This window comes from Capra hircus, chromosome 5, assembly GCF_001704415.2.
Source record: "Capra hircus breed San Clemente chromosome 5, ASM170441v1, whole genome shotgun sequence".
Lineage (NCBI taxonomy): Eukaryota > Metazoa > Chordata > Mammalia > Artiodactyla > Bovidae > Capra > Capra hircus.
Window position 1 is genome coordinate 57,794,172 of NC_030812.1, and position 12,629 is coordinate 57,806,800.

General features: G+C 37.2%; 1 protein-coding gene across 1 annotated transcript; it reads right to left on the minus strand.

Moving 5' to 3' along the window:
- LOC102175276 (olfactory receptor 6C3-like) lies at positions 9,463-10,412 on the minus strand. Its single transcript, XM_005680616.2, is given in 2 exon segments — positions 9,463-10,133; positions 10,136-10,412. Coding segments are annotated over 2 exon segments (948 nt in total).

Sequence of the window (12,629 nt, forward strand, 5' to 3'; positions counted from 1 at the left end):
CTGTTGGCATCAACTGGCCAAATTATTGAAGCTTTCAGTAGATAGCAGCAATGGAGCTGCTCTGCTACAACAGTCAGTTCAGTTAAGTTCAGACGCTCAGTCGTGTCCAAATCTTTGCGACACCATGAATTGCAGCAAGCCAGGCCTCCCTGTCCATCACCACTCCCAGAGTTCACTCAAACTCACATCCATCGAGTTGGTGATGCCATCCATTCATCTCGTCCTCTGTCGTCCCCTTCTCCTCCTGCTCCAATCCCTCCCAGCATCAGAGTCTTCTTCAATGAGTCAACTCTTCGCATGAGGTGGCCAAAGTACTGAAGTTTCAGCTTTAGTATCATTCCTTCCAAAGAACACCCAGGACTGATCATCTTTAGAATGGACTAGTTGGATCTCCTTGCAGTCCAAGGGACTCTCAAGAATCTTCTCCAACACCACAGTTCAAAAGCATCAATTCTTCAGTGTTCAGCTTTCTTCACAGTCCAACTCTCACATCCATATATGACTACTGGAAAAACCATCGCCTTGACTAGACAGACCTTAGTTGGTTCCTATGTAGCAGAGCTACATAGGAAATCACAAACCAGAATTAGGTCATCTGTGAATGGTTTAGCACCAGGTTCCCTACAAATTGGGGTGCCATGATGGGTAATGTGGTGACTACCTTTCTGGCTACACCCAGTGTCCCAGGAAGGAGGGCTCTTTGCACCTGACCCTGGTCCCAAAGCACAGGGTGGCGCTCCCTTAGGGACCCCAGTGTAGGCCTGCCAGCAGGGATGTTGGGGGACCAGCCCTCCAAGGCCAATGAGGGCTCCTGGGATGCTGATGTGTCATTCTGCATGGGTAGTATTCTGACTTAGAGGTGTTCAGTCATAATCCCACAGATGGTATCTTCGCTCCATTGGCTCTTCAGCTAAGCTCTCAACCAAAGTGTATAAATATCTGAAAACAAACATTACCTTCCAGAGAATATTTTTTCTTCAAAATTTCTGCCACCAAAATGTTACTAGTATTCTCTCCATTTCTGTTTCTAGCCAAGTCCAACACTTTGCAGCCCCATTGACTGTAGCCCACCAGGCTCCTCTGCCCATAGAATTTTCCAGGCAAGAATACTGGAGTGGGGGTGCCATCTTCTACTTCAGGGGATCTTCCCCATCCAGGTATTTAACCCAAGTCTCTTGCAAATCTTGCATTGGCAAACAGATTATTTACCAGCTCAGCCACCTGGAAAGCATCTACATTAATATTCCCTAAATAGAATCTCTATTTTGTTAGTGTATTAGTATAAACATGAAATAGCAATGAAAACTTTTATTTTGTCATTCCAAGTAACAGTAATAATAATGCATTTATGTTAAAAAAGAAGCTGAGTTCCCTCAATAAATTCAGGCAACCCAGAATTTGATACATATTCACAAATATAAAAGTCATTGTTCTCAGTTAACAAAAATCATCTATAATTAACAACTGTGTATAAGAGTCAGACATGACTGAACAGCTGAACTCAACTGAACTGATGATTCTGATCTGTAAACCATTTCTGGAATGTGAGGTGTTAACCATTCCTGGGAAGTTTTTGGTAAAGTAATGAAGAATATATCCAAATTTATAAGACATCATTTCAGAGTTTTTTTTCCTTAGAACTATTTCGTGCTTTTTTCCCCTTTATTCCCATGGATCTTAGGATAACAAGTTACATATTCCTTTCTGTCCCTTTCTATTTAATGAATTCTCCTGTCTTGGATAAGGGCTTCCCAGGTGGCACTGGTGGTAAAGTACATGCCTGCCAATTCAGGAAACATAAGAGATGTGGGTTCCATCTCTAGTTTGGGAAGATCCCCTGGAGAAGGGCATGGCAACACACCCAGGTATTCAGCCTGGAGAATTCCCAAGTACAAAGGAGCCTGGCAGGCTACAGTCCATAGGGTCTGAAAGAGTCAATACAGGACTGAAGTGACTTAGCAGCAGTGTCTTGGATCTCATTGTCGAAACAGGCATGTGGCTCATTGAAAGTGAAAATTAACCTATATGATAAACAAATGCTGGCCATTGTGTTAAATAAGATAACTGGAAGTGATTTTCAGGATGCATATGCTATTCCATAGTAAATTGTAAGCATGGCTTCTTTGAGAAAAGATCACTAGCTTTCCCCAAATTCATCAATTTTAAAAACTGACAATATTTAAATGTCTATTAAGGATTGGGTTCCTTATTTTATATAAATTGTGAGACATGAGTGGGAAGCTCTCTAAATTCCACAATATAATTGGAAACAAATTAGCTTCTCACATTCTCTATGTGTACTGAATTTTCTCTTCATAACTTTAAGACTCCTAAGGAAATTGTAAGTAATTCTATGAACATGTATATCCTCAAGGCATCCCTTTGCATGCTACACAGTATTCCACTTCCTTACCTTTTCCTTTCACTTGAGGATCTTTTTCTTGTCGTTAGGTTTATAAGCTAGAATAATTTGTCACAGAAGAGAACAGAATATTTATTAAATTTTATATCTTGGGTAATAGCTTGGTTTTATAACAACCCTAATCTTTTTCTAGAATGATTCATTCCACTCCTGATTGTGTTTGCTGACATCTAATACCATGGAAGAACATCAAGATGACTTTATGGGGGAAAAAAACCTCATGAGTCAATTTAGATTCTTTTCAGATTATTACTTTATGCCTACCTTTGACTAGTCTTACAATTAGTTCATAATCCTGTTTCTCTCAGTCCTCTAATTTTTTCAGAAAAAAAAATCCTTGTTTCTTTATTAACGGAAAAGGGAAATCAAATCAAAGCACCAATAAGTATGAATAGGAATAATGAAGGAAAAACTGTAAAGATCTAACTCACTCTCAAAATCTGTATATTTTCCTAGAAATGTTGCTTCTCTCCTAATTGTCTCAGTTTTAACTATTATCTATGTCTGAAGATAATTTTTAACTTAAAAAGGAAATAAATTCTTATAAAAATATGGCATCAGGCCTTAATTTTAGTTAAAAATGTGTGAGACTATTAGGGTTTTGCATTCCAAGAGAAATTATTAAAACTTCAACTCTCTGAGTTATAGGTTTCTTTTCCACTATGAACCTGACTACAATATTTCATGGAATTATCATGAGGGCTAATTTACTTAAAAGCAAAGTGAAATTATATAAAAATTTTAAAGCATGTATTCCCAGAGTAAATACTATTTTTATTATTATTCCTAAAAATAAAATCAATTATTACCTTTGAGGAAGATGATCCCAATATAAAATATAATCACCTTTTTTGAGGAAACTCATTTGAGAGACAATGCTAAGATTCATGTAGTTATCTAACAGACTCATTACAATAGTTTTGTGTAATGTTTGAATAAGCTAATAGTGAGAGGCTAAATATTAAAATCATATAGCTAGTAAATGGTCAAATTGGTATTCTAAATTCGTTCTGCTTGAACTGAAGCATGTGTTATTTATCAAACATATATTCAATGAGGAGGACCAAACTCAAAGAGTAATTTTCTAACAATGAATAAATAATTAGTAAGACAAACAGAAAGTATTAATGTGCTCATTCTTCATAACCCTTGATATTTACAGAAAGGAAAGGCAACTCCAAATTATTCATCTCAGTGTAATGAAAAGTTAAGCTGCTGCTGCTGCTGTGGCTGCTAAGTCGCTTCAGTCGTGTCCGACTCTGTGCGACCCCATAGACGAGAGCCCACCAGACTCCCCCATCCCTGGGATTCTCCAGGCAAGAACACTGGAGTGGGTTGCCATTTCCTTCTCCAACGCATGAAAGTGAAAAGTGAAAGTGAAGTCGCTCAGTCGTGTCCGACTCTTCGCGACCCCATGGACTGCAGCCCACCAGGCTCCTCCATCCATGGGATTTTCCAGGCAAGAGTACTGGAGTGGGGTGCCATTGCCGTCTCCGAAAGTTAAGCTAAGAATGTATAAATCAGTGCTAAGAAAAAGTTGTCATTGGTTTTTACTTTACAGTCTTACCTCTTTTTGTACAAAAGCATCACTTCAGGTGACTGAAACTATTTTAAAATCTTGGTAACCGTTTCAATTTTAGGATAAGATATCAAGCACTTCTAAGAATACTCTATCTCAACACATTTGGAATTACCTTATTTCTATAGATAAATTTCCTTGATACATTTTACATGGAAGCCGTGGGAGCAAACACAGTGAAGGGAAGCAAGATATGGAGTTACTGTGGTCCTTTCTGGATGTGATTTCTATATGAATTTTAACCTGCATGAGGCAAATGTTGCTTTAGCCACCATATGGCCAAGGCTCATGGGAACTACTCCAGCGAATCAAATGTGACAACAGGGCCAAGAGGAAAATACACTAAGGATTATAAACATGTTATCAGCATATATACCACTACTGAAACAGAAAACTTGGCAGATAATATCCAAACAGATAGAAAAGCATATGGATTATTTTGCTTACTATCTATGTGAAGATATCTAAATGTACAGGATTTTGGAAGGGATTTCCTGAATATCCTAAATCACCATTTTTCTGAAGAATAGATCTTTTTCCCTTGCTGACTAAAATACTGTGATGAATGAATCTTATGAGTAAACATCAAATTTTCCTTTCTTATCTGAAAAATTGTGTCTATAAAGTTGCTCTCTGTGCTATTAAATATAAAAAGTATTTAAAATCAAATAGAGCACAATAAAAACAAGAATGAGACAAAATATCATACTCAGTGAACTACAATGAAATTTATGAGAAATTTTGGATTAAATACACTTTAAACTGTTCAAACTCTTCCAAAAAACTTTTCAGATTATTTTTCCATAGTAATGGTACTAATTGTTGAGAAGGATCTACCAGAGGTCCTATTTTCATCTGATTGAAAACAGGTTGTCAGTGTTCCAGTAATTACTGAAAGCATAAAATCTAGGAATTTTACAAGAATTTACAACTCATATTCCTTTTAAGCTAATTTTAGAAAGGAGAGAAAAATAAACTTCATCTATTGACTCAATCGCTGTTATTCATTCAACAAACATTTATTGAGATTCTTCTATTTTTGGATAATATAGGAGCACTAGGGACACCACAGGATCAAAATAGATATGACCCAAACTTTAAGCAGCCTACCAAGGAATCTCCAAACACAAATATAGAAGATACTATCTTGGTCCATGCACAGGTTGGAAAAGAATTTCCAGACATATAGAATGAGAGGGAAATAAAGTTTATAGAGTGGGAGATGCTGATAAGAAGAGATACTACATTTGGTCTTAGCCAAAAGCCTGAGAAGCAATAGACTTAGGCACATGAGGAGAGGGGAGGAGAGGGTGAGAAGTATGGAAAGAGTAACATGGAAACTTACATTACCATATGTAAAATATATAGCCAAGGGGAATTTGCTGTATGGATCAGGGGCTCTGCATCAACAAGGGTGTGATTGGGAGGGAGTTAGGAGGGAATTCAAAAGGGAGGGGATATATGTATACCTATGGCTGAGTCATGTTGAGCTTTGACAGAAAATAGCAAAATTCTGTAAAGAAATTACCCTTCAATAAAAGAATAAATAAATTCAAAAAAGAAAAGAATGGGAGACGCTGTTAGAACAGTGGGCCAGCTCAAGGGAAAACCGACGTTGAATAGTCCTTGGTCCACTTTTATACCCAGGGTATGAGTACAAAACTGGGATAGATGTCTTGCGGGTCATTTGCTGATTGGATGGGGCACGTATACTGGGTGGGAGGAGTAAGGCAAATACCTTCCTTATGTGGGGTAGGAGGGGAGACAGGTTATATTGCTCAGGAGGACCTGAAATCTGTTAATAGTTATGACATGGGGGCGGGAAGGACCATATGTGTCTGGTTTTTCCCTTCCTGCATTCCAAGACCCTTCTTGGTTTCACCTGCTTTTTAGTCCTTGGGTCACCACATTCCTCCCTTCCTTTATTTTTAGGGCCAATTCTTTGGCCCCTGTTGATACCTGTTCATGTCTAACTATCTACTTATTTCCCTTCTTAGGCATTTGGGAACCCAGTCTCAGAAGAAGAGGAGCGATGTCCATTCTGGCTTCTTCAGGCTGTACAGGGGTGTCATGGGGCTCTGGGTTCCCTTTGCCTGCTTCTTTGTCAGAGTGCATTTATGGAGGGAGATGAGAGTCCATGGAATGATAAGGAGATTTATTTTAGCATTGTCTTTGGGTTGGTCAGAGGGTATTCTTGTTGTACTACCACTTGGAGATTTGTTGTATTCTAGAAGAAACAAACTTAACAAAAAAGTTAAAGGTACATGTCCCAAAGATTAAAAGAAGTAGAAACGCTGCTCAAGGGGTATCCTGGAGAGCCAGGGCCAGACATTGGTTCGTGACACTAGTGTTTCTCTAGGTACAAGAAGATGCAAGAATTTGGGCCCGTAAAATGTTTACCTGAAAGCATCCGACTATCTGAAGGCCAGTTCTTCTGGGCTTTTCCCAGAGCACAGAGTGCCTTATTTCTGATCTCCTTCCTGAGCTCCTTTCAAGGGATGTTGAAGGTGAGCAGTTTGTAATGGTCATGATGTAATCTTTGTAGAAGCAGCTGGCAAATGCCAACTCCCAGTCAGCAGGGTCCACATATTTGACCATGCTTTGGGTGCGTTTCATGCCCATTGTGCCCCACAGTGCTGGGAAGGCTCATTCCAGTTCCAGGGAAGATTCCATTGATAGGTCACTCAGTGTGCTGTTATTGGACCAGGACTTGTGAGCAGGAAAAGTCTCTGGACTATACCTGTCTTACTAGCCTCTTGGTCCAGGAAAATATTCCCTCTTGTTGCTTCTTCCCATATCTAGAGTTACATTATTATAATCATTGATCTCATGGAACTGCTTATCAGCATTTTATCACAGGCTCAGTCACACATTTATTAACATAAGAAGCAATATTCTGAAACAAGAGACATAGAAAATAGTACAGCTAGCAGCTGTTAACAGGGTCACAATTAAAATAAATAAGTTTATATTTAAAAAAATAAAAAAGAAATAAAGAATTTAAGTCAAGAACTTCCATTAGGTATAGCCCAGCATACCCCGGGTCATCTGACTTGGTTAAATGACTATAGACAAGTGTGACTCTCCTGGTTGTACATCAAAAGGTTGGTTATTGAGATATGTTTTATTTTATTTTATTTTTTTTTAAATAGAATATGAGTTTATTTTCTTTCACTTGATGGGTGGGACAACTCTGCTCTACAGTGTCATCCACGGACTCACATTCCCTCCATTTATAACTCTGCCAACCCCAAGGGTGTTTCCTTACTCTCACATCTAAAGCTGGGTCACTGGTACATCTCTTTTATTTATTTATTTATTTATTTATTTTTTAGTTTCTTGTTTTATTTTTATTTTTATTTTATTTTACTTTACAATACTGTATTGGTTTTGCCATACATTGACATGAATCCATCACGGGTGTACATGCGTTCCCAAACATGAACCCCCCTTTCACCTCCATCCCCACAACATCCCTCTGGGTCATCCCCGTGCACCAGCCCCAAGCATGCTGTATCCTGCATTGGACATAGACTGGCGATTCGATTCTTACATGATACTATACATGTTTTAATGCCATTTCCCCAAATCATCCCACCCTCTCCCTCTCCCACAGAGTCCAAAAGTCTGTTCTAACCATCTGTGTCTCTTTTGCTGTCTCGCATACAGGGTTATCATTACCATTCTAAACTCCATATATATGTGTTAGAATACTGTATTGGTGTTTTTCTTTCTGGATTACTTCACTCTGTATAATCGGCTCCAGTTTCATCCATCTCATCAGAACTGATTCAAATGTATTCTTTTGAATGGCTGAGTAATAATCCATTGTGTATATGTACCACAGCTTTCTTATCCATTCATCTGCTGATGGACATCTAGGTTGTTTCCATGTCCTGGCTATTATAAACAGTGCTGCGATGAACATTGGGGTACATGTGTCTCTTTCAGTTCTGGTTTCCTCAGTGTGTATGTCCAGCAGTGGGATTGCTGGGTCATATGGCAGTTCTATTTGCATTTTTTAAGGAATCTCCACACTGTTTTCCATAGTGGTTGTACTAGTTTGCATTCCCACCAACAGTGTAGGAGGGTTCCCTTTTCTCCACACCCTCTCCAGCATTTATTGCTTGCAGATTTTTGGATTGCAGCCATTCTGACTGGTGTGAAGTGGTACCTCATTGTGGTTTTGATTTGCATTTCTCTAATAATGAATGATGTTGAGCATCTTTTCATGTGTTTGTTAGCCATCCATATGTCTTCTTTGGAGAAATGTCTATTTAGTTCTTTGGCCCATTTTTTGATTTGGTCGTTTATTTTTCTGGAATCGAGTTGCATTAAGTTGCTTGCATATTTTTGAGATTAGTTGTTTGTCAGTTGCTTCATTTGCTATTATTTTCTCCCATTCAGAAGGCTGTCTTTTCTTGCTTATATTTTCCTTTGTTGTGCAGAAGCTTTTAATTTTAATTAGATCCCATTTGTTTATTTTTGCTTTTTTTTCCAGAATTCTGGGAGGTGGATCATAGAGGATCCTGCTGTGATTTATGTCTGAGAGTGTTTTGCCTATGTTCTCCTCTAGGAGTTTTATAGTTTCTGGTCTTACATTTAGACCTTTAATCCATTTTGAGTTTATTTTCGTGTGCAGTGTAAGAAAGTGATCTAGTTTCATTCTTTTACAAGTGGTTGACCAGTTTTCCCAGCACCACTTGTTAAAGAGATTGTCTTTACTCCATTGTATCTTCTTGCCTCCTTTGTCAAAGATAAGGTGTCCATATGTGTGTGGATTATCTCTGGGCTTTTAGAAACAAACTTAGAGTGTCTTTTTAAATAGCTTAATTAAACCTTTTAGCAATATAACATAACAGCAAGGAACTATCTCAGAAGTGAGTCATAGTAATCTCAGACCTTAATTAACAAAACTAGAACTTATTATTAAGTGAAATATATATATTTTTGTCATTGTGAGGGCATTAACCCTGTAGCCAGGGAAGGCTTTAACCTATCAAATAAAAATGAGGTTTTTCAGGGAGCCTGAAAAATCCAAGTGGCCGTCTTGGATTTCCCATGGCCCTGACTCTTTGATATAGAGCTATTGTTAACCCATTTTTAATTCTCTGATTTAGGAGTAGACTGTTGCCATGTTTTAAGGACATCAGAATAGCAAAAGTCTAAGGGTGAAGGGTTATTTTTTGTAGAAGCAGAATGAGCTTTTACATGTACCATAATACGAAAGTAACAAAAGATTTTAAAAAGAAATAAAATACTTAAAGGCAAAGAAATTAATAATCTGTTATTGAAAGCTTCATTCTAAGAAAAATTTGTTCTCTTAACATAGAGAATAGGCTAAAATAATATAATAGGCTAAAATAATATATTAACTGTCAGGTGGCATGTTAAGGGACTATAGAGACCAACCATAGTTATACAGACTTTAAGGAACTTCAGGAATTAATCAACCTCCCCTTTAAAGTTGACAAAAAAATAATTTATTGGCAGAAAAGATTGCTTTATAGACCATGTCTTTGAAGGTTTGTTTCACTTGCTGGTTTCTCAGGGTGTAGATGAAGGGGTTCAGAATGGTGGCCACAGCGGTATTGAGAATAGCCACTACTTTTGTCAATGATGCTTTTTCTTTGGCTGAGGGATTAGCATACATGAATATACAGCTTCCATAGGAGATGGAGATGACAATCATGTGAGAGGAACAAATGGAGAAGGCCTTTTTTCTCTGACTGGCAGATGGGATTCTCAGAATAGTCCCGACAATGTACATATATGACAAAATCACTAAGGCCAAAGTGAATAGCAAGGTAACCAAAGCAAAGTAAAAACCAATTATTTCTAGGAACCATGTATCTGAACAAGACAATTGTAAAAGGGGGAAATAGTCACATGCAAAGTGATCAATGACATTGGAAGCACAGTAATCCAGCTGGAGGAGAAGCATAAGGGGAAGGAAAATGGTCAGAAACCCACCCAGCCAAGCACAGAGCACAGGCAAGCTGCAGAGTTTCCTGCTCATGTTGGTTGTGTAATGCAGGGGCTTGCAGATGGCAACATAGCGGTCATAGGACATGGCGGTTAGAATGTAAAATTCAGTCACCCCCATGAAAATAAAGAAAAATAGTTGGGCTAATTGTTGTAAGAAATAGTCTTGTCTTTGGTAATAATTGCCCCCAGAAATTTAGGGATACACACAGTAGTAAAGGAGATTTCTAAGAAGGAGAAGTTTCGGAGGAAGAAATACATTGGCGTCTGGAGATGGGAGTCCACCTCAGTTAGGGTGATGATAGTCAGGTTTCCAGTGACACTTAATATATATGTGATAAATAAAAAGAGGAAAATCACAATCTGAAGGTCAGGATCATCAGAAAGGCCTAGAAGGACAAAGTCTATGATCACTGTGTGGTTCATTTCTTTCTCTTTTTTCCTCCTTTTTTCTTCTTTTAAATATATTTAGATGGAAAGTGTATTAAAAGGAAGAGATGAAAATATAATTCATTATGATCAAGATCATCATCAACTCTAAATCATTCTCTCTAATTCATGCTAATATTGTTTTCTTTTAATACCTTATTTACAATTTTTCTTAAAATGTATTTGTGGATCATGTTTTATATAATAGTTCTCTTATTCTAAATCTAACAGGAGAAGTCAGGAAATCTTTATATGAGTCATATTATTCAGAATTGATAAATGAATTTAATACTTTTTGCTTTGGCTAATTTATGCAAGTCATTGCAATTTTATTGGGATAATCCTATAAAACATACATCATTTTTTGTCATGTAGGTATCAGAAGACACTGCCATCTAAAAGAGAAGTGGATGATCTTACTTGCATCATAAGATATAAAGGAAACTTAGAAGAATAAAGTAACAACACCTTTTATGAAACAAGAAATCAACTCATGATTTTCTTAGCAAATAAAATAAACTTTAAAATGTTTAATGATTAGATTATTTAATTACCAGCTTTATTTTTATATTAGTATTTATGAATGTAATTATCAAAATGAAAATATACTATAGGTATTAGATATTATTTACAAGAAAATAGAATAAATAGCCTAATTATTTTATATATTAAATAACATCTGCTTAATGATTTGTCTGATAATTCCTTTGAAATCATTAATTTTGACATTCTCTAAGATTTTCTACGAATATGTGTATAGAAAACTGTGTATATTTTTGAGCTTAAAAGGATATGCAGTATTTATCAACATTTAATTTTGCATTCAAGCACAAACTGAAACGGAGAAGTCAATGGCACTCCACTCCAGTAATCTTGCCTGGAAAATCCCATGGGTGGAGGAGCCTGGAAGGCTGCAGTCCATGGCGTCGCTGAGGGTGGAACACGACTGAGCGACTTCACTTTCACTTTTCACGTTTATGCATTGGAGAAGGAAATGGCAACCCACTCCAGTGTTCTTGCCTGGAGAATCCCAGGGACGGCGGAGCCTGTTGTGCTGCCGTCTATGGGGTCGCACAGAGTGGGACACGACTGAAGTGCTTTAGCAGTAGCAGCACAAACTGAAAAGTAACTACTTGCCTCAGATAGTAGCAGCTATGTTACCCAGACTTTAGCTCAGTACATTTTCCACTTGAACATCCTTGCTTCTCAGCTATTGAACTTTATGAAAAACTGTTTTATTCCCTTGGAGTTCTACCCCACATTTTTCTTTTGCATGAGGTGACTAATCCAAAAGGATATTCCAGAAATGTAGAGGAAATCCTCTCCTATTAATCCCAAGCCATTCAGCTGATTCCCAGCTCCACTGGATGTATCTATCATTCTGCATATCTGGTTTGCTAAAATCATGGTAGCTCCCTTATCTTATTTTAGATATTCACATTTCTGCTGTGAATAATAGAAGATAAGTCATTGCTACTCTGCCAGACACTACTAAACATCACATAAATGAAATTTGATTATTTTTTCTCTATTTTATGATGATTCATGGAAAATAAAAATGGAATCTCAGAAACCTTAAGAAGATGTGGAACTTCTATCATCCTCTTCAATAACGTTGGTCTAGAAGTTTAAGGGAGCAATATTTAAAGTGAGAACTGCAAGTGACATGGCAACATAGGGTATTACAACTGTACATTCTTAAACTAGGATCTGGCATTTAGTTGCACTAAATGCTCAAATATTCAAGTTTAGCTGTTGTGACCTATGAAGAGAGACATGTGTTGATCTGGGAACAAAGTCCAGGCGACAGCTGTGCTATGAAGTGGAACATCGGGGATTTCTGGAAGCTACCATTGGTGTTCTCAGAGCTTCCTGACTCTCTTCTATAGTGAATCTCTCTTGGGAATGTTTATGTTCATCCCACAGAAGAGTTCAATGAGGACTTCTACAAAATAATCCTTTTCATTAATCACAATTATTTAATATTTTTGATTAATAAAATATGTGAAATCTTACAAAAATAGCACTTATTCTACTTTAGTTTTAGTCATATTCTTGACATATAAAAGTTTTCTACATATACACTTCATTACTTATCCTTAGACTTCATTATTGTTGCAGCTTCAAGGTTCTTTCATAATTCTAAGTTATATAAGAATGTTATTAAATATTAAAAGTAACAAGGGAAAAATAACATACAAGGGAACTTCCATC